Genomic DNA, 15,208 nt, shown 5'->3' on the forward strand with positions numbered 1-15,208 from the left:
AGCTGCTCACAGATTTATAAGTACTTGCCCTGCTAGACAAAGCCAACGAGAAGGAGAGGACAAAAGGAAAATGTCACCACCTCGTATACTCAAACGGCATCCACCAACAGAACAGAGGATGACCCTACCAGCTTGGGAGGAAACAAGCGACCACTCAGTTTTAACTTCCGTAAGTCACCTACTCAAGGGTACCTGCTACAGCTCTCTCTCGTTACCAACTGCAATACGGTCCGGGAGGTGTCAGGGGCTAAAGGTGAGCAGACGCAGGTCTTCCCAGGTGTTTGTTGGACAGGTGTGCACATCTGCTGCTGAACACCCTCTAAGTTCTCTCCACCTGCTAGGGCCTAAACACAACTGCCATGTACAGGGACTCCTGACCATGAACACAGTGTCAGTTCCTAGTCCCCCGCAAAGTAGCAGGAGGAGCTACCAAGCTCTCCAGGACCATAGAAATACTACCCGGGGTCCAGAGAGCCACAGGAAGCCCTCAGACATCTTTTCCACACCGGCAGGTGAGAGCTCAACTACTGGATTAGAGCCTTCTTCCTATTTCACATTTCAAAGAGAAACCCTTCGCATTTACGACACCCAGGAAACCCTTGGGGGAAATGAGAACATGGTCTGAGAACTTTCAGCACCACAAGAAAGGATTGTCCAAAAAAGTGGAAGAGATCACTTGTGGCTTGAGGTCTGGTGAAAAAAAAAAACAGGAAACTGCCCCAGCCAGCAGCGTCAAAGAGCAGTCAGCATGGAAGTACAGGCACCCTGGCTGTCCCATGCTGTCCACAGGGAAGTCCTTATGACACTGTGCTCAGGGTGGCACCTCTCATCCCACTCACCCACTCATCGCACCACGGAACGAACCACTCACGGCATTTCTCCATACAGTGTAAGCTCTTTAGAAGCGATGATGATACATACCTGCATTCCACGGAGAGGCTCTCACAGCTCTGAGTGGAGCAGTCGAGGGTCAGGTAAACAGGGGGCCTAAGACTTCTGCTACGGTGTGAATCTGAAATGTCCCCTGCAAGCCTCATGTTTTGAGTGCTTGTCCCCTAGCCAGTGGTGCTATTTTGGAAGGCTGTTGAACCCTTAGGAGGCGGGGCCTATCTGGCAGAAGTAGGTCACCAGGTATAGGGCTTTGAAGGTGACAGAGAGCATCCAGGTCCTCCTGAGCTCCCTGCATCCTGTCTGCCATGATGTGCACAGCCTCTGACCCATAATCCCATCGCTATGAACTAAGCTGCTCCATCGGGCCTTCTCTCCCATAGGGGACCGATACCCTCTGAGACCATGAGCCAAATTAAAGCTTGCCTCCCCTAAGTCATGATGCAAAGCTCATAGAGAAATGAACACCAGACAAATGGTGCTGCTGCTCTGACTGCACCTGACCACGTGGTTCTCGGACTGCTGGAAAGGACCCGTGGGAGCAATCTGGAAGACCCAGCAGACACTGTTGTAAACTTTAGTGAGCGACTACGGCGAGAGTTTGGAAAATGAAAGTGCCTCAAGGATTTCAGACAGTAAAGACGGCTCATGAGTTTTCAGATGGGAGCAAGGACTCCATTGGGAATTCAACTAGAGATCATTTGTAGGACGTCCTGGTAAAGAACTTGTCTATAATAATTTCCCCACATCCAAAAAAATTAAATGAAGCTGAACTAAAAAGTAACAGTAATAACCAATCAATTTGGAGGGGAAAAATGTCAAACTCTGTAACCTTCAGGCTGTTGAATGGTTATTGCTAGTTGCTTTTTAGTCAGCTTTACTTTGAGACTTGTAAACAAAAAGATGTAAAGACAGAGAGAGAGAGAGAGAGAGAGAGAGAGAGAGAGAGAGAGAGAGAGAGAGAGAGAAAGAGAGAGAGAGAGAGAGAGAGAGAGAGAGAGAAGGTACAGTTGGCCAGAATGGGATTTATTTAATGTTGTAAACAAAGGAGTAGTTAAAGAGACTGACCACTTAAGAAAAGCCGGCTAGCTTGTACCAGGAAAATAGGAAAGAGGCCTTGTGGACTTTTCAAGAATTGGAGAGACTTTACCCACCAAAAATTCCTGGATCCTGGGTTTTATATATTTCACCATCATATTATATATACACACCATTTATATATACATCACCACCATTTTATATCACACACACACACACACACACACACACACACACCATCTCGTATTATATATGACACGAAGGTAAAGCGAAACCACTCAGGGGAAGGCAGAGGGTACGAGAGAGAAGGTGGTCCAACTACATTTTACACTTGTGTGAGATGCAGTACCACGTGCTGTGAATACACACCCACGCTGAAGAACTGAGTTAAAACAACAACAAAATAAATCCTCCTGTGTCTAAACCCAAAAGCTTATCTTAAAGACCTTCCTTATAAAGAAAAACTCTTCCCTGTGAAGCAGGGTGAGGGGTCATCTCACAGGGCCCTGCCCATAGGCAAAGAACTCAGGCAACTAAGGACACTAAGAGCAGAAGACACAGTCCCCTTGGGAATGAGTCCCATAATTGATTATCCAACACAAAGTGGTCAGCCCTAAAATCACACACATACAATTAACACTAAATGGTCTGAGCAGGTTGGAGCTATATATTTAAGGGTGTGCATGGGTGCGTGTGCGTGTGATTGTGCGTGTGCGTGTGTGTATAGCAATAAAAACTAAAGAAAAAGGGGCCACAAGCCATGATTTTGAGAGAGACGTTTACACAGGAGAGTTTGGAGGGAGGAAAGGGAAGAAGGAAATGATACAATTATATTTTAATTAAAAAATAATTATACAAAGGTAATGTGTTTTTAAAGCTATGATAATAAGTAACATCACTTTGTGGAGGCATGGATTCCCTTGTGAATAAACGCAATTAAAATGACGGAGGATGCTGAGGAGAAAATGAATAATAGCCACTACTAAACTGTGAGAACAAGGAGAAAGTTTTCCAAGGGTGCCTGACTTGCACAGAGCAACATAAGAAAGTGTCTTCCCAGGTCTCCCACCTGGAACTCAGAGGTGACCGTGGGCCTTGGAACTGGAACCCAGAGGCAACGGTGACCACAGGGCAAGGAGGCACAGGGCTGCCCAGGCTGACAGTGGAAATGTTGTGTTGTCCGGTGGCACTCTGTGTGGGTGGGCAGAATGCTAGAATCATGGAATCATGGCAGCTTCCAGCTAGAATCATGGAATCATGGCAGCTTCCACCAAGCTGTTGAAGAAAATCTTGGGAACCAGGGCGATGTCTAAAAGCATCAGATGTGCTGCAGGGAGGCCCCGAGAGGTCTGCAGAAGAAGCTATGAAGGCGAGGACTACGGTACAATGGAGTTCCGGGATGTTGGCGGGGACAAGAACACACATAGGCTGTCTGTCAAGGAGAGCTGTAAGCACAGAATAGAGCCGTCCCAGCACGGAGGCTGCGTGTGTCACTGTGGCAAGGAGAGGCGTTTCCCAAGCTCACTGGAGTGCACATCATGGCAACATGTGCCTCTCACGCTGGACACAGAACTACAGGATGCGATGCTTGCCCTGCTGGCTGTGGGCCTTGCTTCGGTCCTACCGCCACACACACACACACACACACACACACACACACACACACACACACACACACACACCCGGCCCTTGCCATGCCACCACCCCTCCCTTTCAGAGTGGCGGCACTTACTCTGTGTCATTGTACGCTGGAAGTGTATAGTTTCTGTATTTTCTGGGAGCTCGGAGCTAAAAGACTGCTTTGGGTCTCAGCAAAGATTCTGGATGCAGACTTTTGGACAGTGACGGAACTGTGAAGGCTGTGGGATTCTAAGTTGGACTAAATATAGTTTATGTTATGAGATGGTCATTCGCTTTCAGGGCCCAGAGGTAGAATGCTCTGGTTTGAATCTGGAATGTTACCCCACAGGCCCATGCTTTGACTCGAGTTCTCTAGCGAGTCGCTCTATTAAGAGAGGCTGTGGAACCTTTAAAGGGTGGGGCCTAGTAGACAGACTTGGGTGATGGTGTAGGTGTTTTAAGGTGTATCTTGTCCCTTGTTTCTGGCTGGCTCTCTGCTTCCTATCTGTGGGAACACAAACAGGAACTTCTTCAGCCACCATGAACTGAGTGCTCTCCCCGCTGTGAAGATGGAAACCTGTGAAACTGTGAAGCCATAGTCTTTCTTCCCTTAGGAAGTCGCCTCAGGCATTGGGCCACTGCAGTGTAGAAGTAAATAAGACATCTAGGCCTTGAGTGACCAAAGACTCCAAGGAATATTGGTCAATCTAAACAAACAAGGAAGTCAACAAGGACAGACAAGAGTAGGTCTGGACCCTGAGGGGCACAGACTTAACAGAATTGTCTTTGTTAGAAATAAGTTCTGGGTCTCAAAGAAAGAGACCATCATCCCAACTGGAGTGTCTGGACAAGGGAAACTTTACTCTTGACCAAGAGGTCACACTCAGAAGAGTGAACACACACACACACACACACACACACACACACACACACACACACACACAGGAAATGCACTTGGGCGTGGGGACTCTGTCCTTTCCCCATTGGCGGGAGTCAGCCCTCATAGCCTCATTTGATTGGCTAGTCCGTCTTAAGGTCATAAAATCCTGGAATGCAGCAGGAGGCCTTTGTGTAAACAAAGGTTTATCAGTTGGGGGGGTGGGGATTAAAAATTTTCATGAATGTTTTAAAAGGTGGGGAAGACAGAAAGTTTTATAGTATTTAGTAGAAAAGACTCATACTTAATATTTCTTACATCTTAGAGACCAGGTCTACAAAATATAGACTGGGGGACAACTGCCCTTTGTTGGGCGAGGGAGTGAAGCAGGCTGAACCTGAAACTCTGAGGGTGTGCCCCAGCAATCAGGGTTTCAACAATACTCTCAAGAGATCCTGGGCCAGCCCTGCAGTCTGAGAAGCAGGACTCCAGGGACAAGTCCCAAGCGGGGGAGTGGTAAAGATCAGGACAGCACTCTAGAGAGAAACCCACCACAAATGCAGTGTGTAGGAAGAGAGAAAAGGATTTATGTGCGCTCAGTCTCGGGCAGTGGCCTGGGGACGGGGCCAGGGCAGCCATGCCACGTGCCACGTGAAATCTGTCATTTAACAGAGAAAAGGGAAGAAGAGGCATGGAGAATCGCAGCTCCGAGCCCAGGGGAAGTTGAGTGATGACCATCACCCTCAAGACAGGATGACCCTCTGGGTCTACTTCCCAACTCTCCAAAAACTGCTCTAGAGGGCCACTGCAGAAGAAAGCTCTAGCTAAATCGTTCTTTGGTTCGGCTTAGGCGTGTGGTGTTAACTGAGCTGCCGGGCTTGCTTGGGGGAAGCTGGAGGAAAAGCTATCTGACCAACCCTGAAGAAGTTCATTGTACTCCTAATAAAGCCATCATCGAGACACCCTATCCCAAGGAGAAGGGGTTTATTATGGGTCTAATTATTAGAGCTAAACTAATTGGCAAAGGCTTGGAAAGGAAGCAGTAAGGGGATGCCAAGGAAGAGGTACGAACTAGAAGGGACAGGTGGAACTGGGCCAGAGGTCCCCCGTCACTCAGTTGTAGGGAAAGGCTATGATCTGGAGAAGGGGGCAGCGAAGTGGGGGAGGGGCGAGAGGCGGCGACAAGTGCCATGCTTTGAAATCTGTTCTAGAAAACGATCACAGATTCCCCTAAATGGATCTTCATCTTGGATGGGCGGGAGTGCTCCCATTCTTCCTGAATAAAAACGCTACATGTAAGGACTGGGCATTCATCGCCCGGGTTACACAAGCCTACAGCAAGGAGGACTGCACTCTCAGGCCGACAGCTGGAGCCCAGAGTGCCCAGATGCGCCACAACACAGAGCCTTTAATTACTAGGTTCCCCAGGTCCACAGATACGGTTCTAGGACCAGCTCCTACTGAAATGGAAAATGTCTTAAGTGCAGCCTTCCAACATAACCTGCAGAAAGGAGGTTGGCTGGGGAGTAGGCTGTGTCAAGAGAGCTAGCTACCAGTATATTCTCCAACATCTACAGGGTCCCTTTGGGATCAGTTTTTCTATACATCGAATTAGTAAATTCTATACATCGAATTAGGCTAAATTAGAAAGTAAAAACTCAAATTCCCCCTGAGGGCAGGAATTGGGAAAGGCAGGGATAGGAAAACGGGGAGCATCTATGTCTTTGGTAGTTCTGGAGACTAAAGCTCTTGCTAGTATTTGACAAACAGGAACCCATGGTGGTGAGTTATGCTGACCTATCTCGATATATAAAGTATAGCCAATGATGTCCCCGAGGAGTTCCTAGAAGTAAAGGGTCCAACTTGACATTGTAGCCTCGCTAATCTCAATCTATAAAATGGGTAGCTACAGGAACATAAGTAAAAAGCAACCCAGGAGGATAAAGAAACCAGAGGGAAGGAAGAAAAAGAGAGAATAAAGGAAGGGCAGGGGCCACGTCACCTCTCAGGAGACTTCCTAAGGCTCGGAGTGTAGCGCTCGAGCCGTCCCAGGAGAATGGCAGCAAACAGAAGCACTGTCCTGGTGGTGAAGGGCAGCGCCTCTGCCCCCTTCCAGCACAGCACCTAACATCTGCCACTTGATTGACAAGCCGCTTCCCTGCAGCCCACCGACACACACTTCTTTTCAAAAAACTGGACGAAACTGCTCTTTGGCAACACTAGATCTTTACATAAATGAGGTCTCTTCAAGACCAGCCTGCAGGAGGCACCCCACACTCCAGTGACCTCTCAACGATAATGGACAAAGTTTTTAAACGCCACCCCTGAACTGTCTCAGTAGGTACAGGGCAGAGGCCGCAGGGCAAGGGTCATGCTTACTGTTGAACTTGACAACCACCCTGGTTCTTGACTCCCACAGGCAAAGACAGAACAACTGTCCTCCACCGGTTGGTGCTGGATTTCCACTAGTGGAGGGAGGGAGAATGTGTGCAGCCTCTCATCGCCAGCCACCTCTCAGCAAGGACAGGCTTGCTGACTGCGTCCCCCCTCACTTCCCTGCTTACAAGGCAGTGAAGCAGAGTTTCCAATCCAGCTAGCCTGGTGAAGGGTTCTGCAAGCAGGCTCCTCCAGACTTGCCCGCATATCATTCCCTTCACACTTGAGGACACAGGGTCCCAAGAAACACCACCCTCTAATTCTCAAAGCCCTTGGCGCTTTCCAAATCCAGTAAATTCTCTAATTCTTGCTAATGTCCTGTGCTGTCCACTATATCAATCAGAAGATTTGTTTAGGAGAAATTGTGTGTGTGTGTGTGTGTGTGTGTGTGTGTGTGTGTGTGTGTGTCGGGGGGGGGGGGTGTAGCACATGAAAAAATATCACTAGAAGGAAACTCAGCACACATTGCTCTGGAAAAAGGAGAAGACTGTCTATAAAGTTTTTCCCTGGCTCTGTAGAACACACAAGGCACTAGGTGTCACCTCTGCCTGGCCTAAAGGGGCCACAGCTCCGAGTCCCACCCTAGGTGACTCCACCTCTCGGATGTTGGTGTGCAGTAGGAACTTTTTGCAGGAAGCACAGAGTGGTGACAAAATTGTCATTTTTTTTTCCCATGTGGGACTTGTTGGCCTCATTTGGGAGGGTATTTTAAAACTCAAGTAACTATTACAGAAATCCTATCTGTCACTTCAGTGTACACACATCTCTTGTGTAACAGCAGGTCAAAATCACGTGTGTTTTCAGAATGGGTTTATCATATTCCTATGCAATCAACCCTTGCTTTTCTTGGGTATGGAGAACTCAGTAACATACCAATATGCAGGTATATTACATATTATATAAATTGTTATTCTGGGTTTATTTATTTATTTTTATGTATATGAGTGCATCTGCAGATAGCTATGAGCCACCATGTTGGTGCTGGGAACTGAGCCCCAGTCCTCTCTAAGTACAGCAAGTACTCTTAACCACTGGGCCATCTCTCCAGATGCAGTGTATAGTTTTTTAAGACTAACAATCAACTTCTTTCTTTCCTTAAATTTTTTTAATGATATATTTTCTTTAAAGATTTTTATTTATTTATTATGTATACAGGAGAGGGCGCCAGATCTCATTACAGATGGTTGTGAGACACCATGTGGGTGCTGGGAATTGAACTCAGGACCTCTGGAAGGGCAGTTGGTGCTCTGAACCTCTGAGCCATCTCTCCAGCCCCCATCTTTCCTTATATTTCTAAGACACTTGCTTAATGCTTCTGCAGCCTGGTGTTAGTGTGAAGACCAGACTTCTGCCCCCAGTTCCCAGAAATCCCTGCCTTGACCCCCAGCACCCCCAGACCACTGCCACTGCTCATTACCAGCCTGACACTTCCTCCTCCCAGGCAATTCAAAGGCCCAGGCCTGTGCATCATCATTCCAAAGTCAGCAGACTGCTCCTAGGAACACCTTATATTTAGGTTCCAAGAGGGTGAGTACGGTAAGACAGCAATATTCAGAAAGGTTTCATAATTTATCAGAAAGCCTGCTAAGGTTTGGGAAAGATGCTAAAGTTACCGGAAGGCCTGAAACGCTGATGTCTGCAAACTTCCACAAGACTCTCTGAACAGAAGCACCTGGATATGCTTTCTTTCTTTCTTTCTTTCTTTCTCTCTAACGCTCAGCTGAGAGGACTGCTAGCTAAAGACACTCTCGGACGCTGACAACCCCTCTCAGGAAAATGTGTTCAGGAATTCTCGGAGTTGGTGGAAGCAGAATTGTGAGGGCAAACGTTGGCTCCTCTTTATTTGACCACCTGTACAATGACTTTGCCATCAAGACCAAAACAGACCATGGGAAACAGTGACCGGGACCCTGCGGGGACAGATGGTAAGTTGACGAAAGTGACTGCCTTCAGGATTCACGTGACAATGACAGACAGACACAAAGCCAGTTTTGTCATCCCAGCAGGTGCTCCTGAAGCATCATGGGTACTTCCAGTCCTACACATGTCTACTAATTGCTCTCTGTCCTAACAGCGTCACAGAGTTGAGAAGTAGTGTTCATCTACAAATGACTACAAAGCAGTATTTATGATGTCATATTGATAAACAGCTACAGAAATAACCACATCCTACCATGGTCCCTAATACCGCTCAGTACTCAACTGCTACTTCCCCTTCACTTAAAAATTTACAGCCAAGTGTCTTGGGCGTTTCCGCAGACCTTCAGGCTCGTGTGGGGGACAGCCACGGACACCAGCGTCCAACCTCATTCCACAGCAGCTTCCACCCAGGGTTGCTGCCGGCTGTTCACCTCCCAGCAGGACTGGATGCTGCCCACTTCAACCAGAGCTCCCTGGCTCAGAGCTGGTCATAGGTTTTCAAGTCCAAAAGGGCACAGCCATTCTCTGAGATTTCACCATCTTTACCTTACAGGCCTGTGCTTGTTTTATTGCCACAAGTCTGGTGTGAGTAAGTCTTCATAAAAATGTATCTCTTGTGTTGAAGAAATTGCTCATTTCAGTTTGTGAGTGGGCCTTTGCACATGCGCACGGGTAAAGACGGAGTATGTGAAAGACTACTTACAGGTATGTCTAAATAAGGGCCAGGACAGCTGGTCCTTGTTGCAGTGCGCACTTGAGCTCTGACTTTAAGAATGGCAAGTTGGGCGGTGGTGGCGCACACCTTTAATCCCAGCACTTGGGAGGCAGAGGCAGGCGGGTCTCTGTGAGTTCGAGGCCAGCCTGGGCTACAGAATGGGTTCTGGGACAGCCAGGGCTACACAGAGAAACCCTGTCTCAAACAAACAAACAGATGGCACTCGACCTCTGCCCCAGATAGAAGGGCCCCGAGCAGTCCCGCTCATGGCCAGAGGTTTCACAAGGACAGAGGCCGGCCCTGCCTGGTAATGTGCCCATCATGGGGCAGAAGCTCAGCACTACTTGCCGAATAGTCCCAAGTCTGACAACTGGATTCAGCAAGGGGAGGAGGGCTCCGGCGAAGCCACAGCCTCTGCATCAGACTTTCTGGAGCATATGATTAAGGCGCTAAGAAGAGTCACTGGCCACATGCAGCCCAGCATAGGAACGTGTAAGTTCCAACCCTCCATGTGTGAGGGTCGCCAGCTAGCATGCAGCCCACGTACCGTATCATTTACTGTGAAGCGACGTCATCCAACTTGGAAGCCAGAGGAGTTATTACCCAGGGAGCTGGTTCTGCGTTTGAGAAGCTATGAATCCAAACCTGAACCCACACCTACTCACACGCTTAGACACCGAATCTGCTATTGTCCGTGTTTAGTCACCAGAAGCAAATTCTACCCTATATTCTGATAGTCCAAGAACTGCTTTAGAGAGGCTAAGGACTTATAGGCATAAATTCTTATTTGTTCCAATTTATTCGTTTCCATAACTGGAGAAAAAGCAAACATGTGTTTCCTGAAGTTCTTTATGACCTAGTGGCAGTCACCAGCCTTTCTAAGCTAACTGGACAGGAAGCCACACCTCTCTTTTCTCTCTGCCGCCTCCTCCACTAATTCCCACGGACCTCGTCTGCACTTGGCAGCTGGTTATGTCCCCGCATCCTTTGAGCCTCATAGGTGGGCACGCCGCCCCCACCCCTGCAGTAGCAAGCTCCACTCCGGCCACATTTCTGCCCGACCGGGGTCAAAGGTCAGGATGGACGGAACTGCTGGGCATTTCACAGCTCCATGCCTTCCTAGGCTCTCCTGCGGCCTCCACCACCTGACTCTTAACAGCCACAGACTTTAGCCAGCATTTCTTATCTTTACTGTTTGCTTTGTTTCGACAGGATCTCGCTATGCAGTCCAACCTGCTCTCAAACTTGCCATTCTCCTGTCTCGGTGCTAAAATTACAGGCCTACACATTCAGTTTCAGAAAAGCCTCCTCCTGAGTCCCGAGGCTCCAGGCACTGATCTTTCAGATTTCCTGGACCCACCTAACTTTTTTTTTTTTTTTTTAATCATAGTAGTCCATTCTCCTCTCCAGAGCTCTTGTTTAAACAAACTAGCACCGAACACATCACAGGCCAGGCAGACGCATGCCTTCTAAGCAGTGCTAGGCAGGGACTTCACTTACGTTTCTTAGACATAAATAATGGGGACGTTAGAAAAGACAATGACTATGTCAGGACCGTCACGTCTCTATCCTCCAGGTCCTTCTTGTCAGGTCCACAGGAAACTCCATTTCCCCAAACTCTGATGGATAGACAGAACCCAGCAGATCTCAGGAGCCCGTGAAGCTGCTTCTCTCAACCAGAGAAGCCATTTCCCATGTCACAGGCCGAGGGGACAAATGGCTAGCTGCAGTGTCTGTTAGCACACCAAAGTGCACGCTGGCCTCCAGGCTCCCTCACTGTCACAGGCACCTGTCACACACTTCAGCGTCCAGCCTGGCACCCTGGCTCTTCTCACCTCCCCCTACCCCAAACTTCTCCAGCTCATGGGCTTCCCTCTCCACAGCCACCCACTCTCCTTATAACCCTGCCAGTTCAGCTATGTTCCCCGCCGTCCGTCCGTCCGTCCGTCCTCTCTTCTGCCCTCTCTTGGTCTTCTCTTAGCCTTCCTCTCTCGCTCTTCCCCCCACCCTCTTCTCTCATTGCCCAGCCCAGTCTGCTGTCCATGTTCAGTCTGCTACTTCTCTCCTTCATGTCTACAATAAAAAAATTAAAAAAAAAAAAAAAAAAAAAAACCTTCCCCTGAACCATAGCTTAGAGGGGCCATGTCATAAGTCTATAAACTTCTCAGCCTCAACATATCTTCATGCTTCCCTTAACTGCAGGCAGGCCTCAGGGCCTGGACCCTAACCAATCAACCAAGGTTTCAAGTCACCATCACCATCTTTACTAAGGGAAGGTGAGGAATCCAAACTCGGCAAGCAAGGGCAGGTGGAGAAAATATGAGATCTTGTATATAGCAAGTATGAAAGTAATTTAAAACAAACGAAAAACAAAACCCCAAAACCTGTTGTTATGTCTGTTCAAAGTCCTGGAGCAGCAGAAGCACCAGTCCGCAGCAGGTGGGTGGTCCTCCTGGCCGCCAGGGAGAGGTTGGCCTTTAGGCAACCAAGGCCCCCAGGCGAGCTGCAACCACACACTCCGGCACAGGGTTCTTGAAATAGAGCCTGATTAAACCATCCTCAAAACGGCAAGATCCTGGTGCCCTTCCGGAGCGGTACGGCCTTTTCTGATGGGTCCACAGAGATATACTCACATCCTCTCTAGCACCCTGAGTCGTCATAGGAAACTTTAAGATGTACCTTAAACCGAAGCCCTGGGTTGGTACTGTACAAACCAAAGCTAGGAGACAGTGAGTGGGCGGGGAAGAGAAGCATCCAAACCAAAGTGTGGACTCCTCATCTTAACATCCACGTAAAGTCTGTAGAAAGGGAGGTGACAGAAACGGCATGAGCTGGGGGAACAGCAGGGGAAGGGCCGAATGGCAGGTGACGAGCAAGTGGCACTCACTTGCCTTCAAAGCAGGAACAGCACAACAGCCCTTGTCCTGAGAGACAGCTGGAAACAGTTGCCAGGTGTCAGGAGTACCTCAAGAAATCAGTGGTATTTGTCTGTCTTGCTAACAGAGGCTCATAGAGCAATGCTCCCTATAATGTGTCTGTAACTACTGAGTATATAACTCTCTATAATGAGTCTATAACTACAGACCCCAACTATGTTTAAACTTAAAATTTTATATTTCAATTTTTAAAAAAGCAAAGCAAGTCCATTATTCCTAAGATCACTGAATTCTGAAACTCAGATCTAAATCTATTTCTTATAAACAGAGAAGAAGCAGAACTCCTATATACTGAACAGTAAGATTATAATTTTAGTGTTCTGTTTATCTGTAATTTTAAACTGTTCTTCAGGGAACATGTGCAATTATTTTAATCAGGAACAATTACTTCATGCTAAGATGGAACTTTACACACTGAGGGCTGGAGAGACAGCTCAGTGCTTAAGAGCATTTTCTGCTCTTTCAGAGGACCTGGGTTCAGTTCCTACACTCACATGGCAGCTCACAACTGTCTACAACTCCAGTCCCAGATACGACATCATCTTTTAGTCTCGGAGAGCATCTACATGCAACATGGTGTGCATATATCCAGGCAGACACACACTCATACACGTAATGAAAATAAATAAATTAAAAAAAAAAAAAACATTGCAAGTGTACCCACCGTACAATGTCTCCTCTAGTGAGACCTGGGCATTTCCAAGAGTCGCTGCTGAATTACTGGTGTCTGAACTCTGTACCTGTCACCTACCCTCTTGATAGTGACACCCACTGTACCAGGTGCCATGCAGAAGAGAAGGAACGCCACACAGTCACACCGACTCCAGGAAAAGTTGAGTCCTCCTCACTGGAGTGTGGTAGGCTGGGTGGAACGCCATGAGCTCCCCATGGCAATGAAGGAGAGAGGCCAGCTTTCTCAGACAGCCCTTGCCTGTATCTGTCACAAATTACCGACCTATTTGGTATATTTTAAGAACTTCGTAGTAGCGAATCCCAGGACTTTATTTAAAACAAAACCCCAAAATTAGCATCCCAAAACTACTGGTCTAGCCAGGGCTTTCTGCGGAGGGGCACACTGGTCTGCCACAGCAGCCAACTGGGAGAAAGGTGAGGGGACCTTTCACCTCTCCAGCCCAAAGCAGCAAATGCCCATGTTTCCCAACCTCTTTCTGTGTGGAAAGTAACAAATGCTGACAGCTAATTCTGACCAGAGCAGAGGAGAGAGAGCAGGTGTGCAGTGGAGAGTGTGAAGAGCCACAGCCCCCTGAGGACCTGGCGTCTCGGCTTTGTCAGTCACTTGCGTGTTTCTGTGAAATGTGGGAAGAGATCAAGGCGGACACAGGAGTGGTGGAGAAGGGTATTCAGGGGACGAGGGTCTAGAGGTTTCTTACACCATCCCGCCCACTAGTCCTTATCACGTTCGCCAGCTTTCACGTTCATGGCTCCTTCACGGCCTTCCGTTTGCCCAGGCCACAGACAACCTGGAGCTCACGGTGCCAAGCACAGACGCCTCTTGAATGCTGGCTCCTTGTGCCCTGTCCTCAACACTGCAGCCATGATATTCTGTTAGGGGCCAATTACAGCCTTCACCTGAGTCCAACCTCAGCTTCCCTTTCAACAGTGTGAGAATGAGCTCTAGAGGTCAGATGTGCCACACATCAAACTCTCAGTGACATCTTCCCTACGGAACAAGGCTCTATGTTCTCTCTTTCTCCGGGCAGAGTGTTCTATTCTCGCATGGAGTCTTGTAGCACAGGGAAGCTCAGTGTGACTTCTGGGACCATCTTCAGTGTAACTATGGAAAGACAACTAACCCACCTCACGTTTTCCGTCCCCATGCCCTGCCCCGTAATGTGGCTTCTGCACGTGTTTACCACCACCAACTTCTCTTTATAAACTGTCCTCAAAGACCTATCAGCGGAGTTAAAACTCATCAGGGCACATGAAGACAGGCCAGGCGCCCACTTACCGCGACTTCCATGGACTGCATGGAAAGGTCACATGGTGGCTTCAGAGCCTTAGGTCTTGTGGCGTACCAGAAAGTGGTAAGTGCTGCAAAAGCTCCAAAGCCCATGAGTGTGTTGGTTGGGAGGGTACGCACATACTGCCGGATGTCAACCAGCTCTGGCATCCGGAAATACCGGAACAGTTCATGGACTTCCATGGTCCTGTGTTGGTGGCTCCTTAGGCAGAACTCTGTTAGAAGAGAAAAGATGCCGTGTTCAGTCCAGGGAGCAGGACACTTCTCCAGAATTCCCACAGACCAATCACTAGTGCCATGGCTTGCTGCTCAATCCAGGCATTCAACCCAGAGTCGAATGGTCCAGGTCTTTCCCACAGTCAAATTTCATTTTTCTGGTTACATTTGAGTCATTTACTTTTGTTCCATTTCCCCATCATACTGCATATATCAAAGTTTTCATTAACTACATTCAACTTAAAGAATTCTTGCCATGCAAAGATCAAGTGATTCAGAAAAGAAGAAAATGTCATCTTTGTTCCCTTCCACTCACTGTCAAGGCTACCAGGGATATTATGAGTGAAGAAGAGTGAACAAGCCCAAACCACCTAAGGGTCAGGAGGAGCTGCTCCTGCCAGGAGATTCCAGAACAAGTTTCCCAACTGGTAAAACAGACCAGCCTCAATTTCAACATGTCTCTCAGCTTCCCAGCACAAGTGGCTATAAATGTCAGGAGATCCATAATCAGCTGTTCTAATCAGATCACTTTCTTTTATATTCCCCAAGGTATTACACCTAAACTGAATAAATAAATCAGT

At 48.0% G+C, this 15,208-nt stretch overlaps 1 protein-coding gene across 11 annotated transcripts in view; it reads right to left on the reverse strand.

Moving 5' to 3' along the window:
• Window positions 1–15,208, reverse strand: part of Acsl1 (acyl-CoA synthetase long chain family member 1) — a 68,514-nt gene that overhangs the window by 32,468 nt on the left and 20,838 nt on the right. For all 11 annotated transcript variants that reach the window (XM_076553353.1, XM_076553357.1, XM_042262615.2 and 8 more), the window contains exon 2: window positions 14,400–14,626. In XM_076553353.1, the coding sequence (XP_076409468.1) occupies window positions 14,400–14,594 (195 nt within the window). In that variant the 5' untranslated portion in view covers window positions 14,595–14,626. The remainder of the gene's footprint in view (window positions 1–14,399; window positions 14,627–15,208) is intronic.

The sequence above is a fragment of the Peromyscus maniculatus genome, chromosome 17, assembly GCF_049852395.1.
Source record: "Peromyscus maniculatus bairdii isolate BWxNUB_F1_BW_parent chromosome 17, HU_Pman_BW_mat_3.1, whole genome shotgun sequence".
In the NCBI taxonomy this organism is placed as follows: domain Eukaryota; kingdom Metazoa; phylum Chordata; class Mammalia; order Rodentia; family Cricetidae; genus Peromyscus; species Peromyscus maniculatus.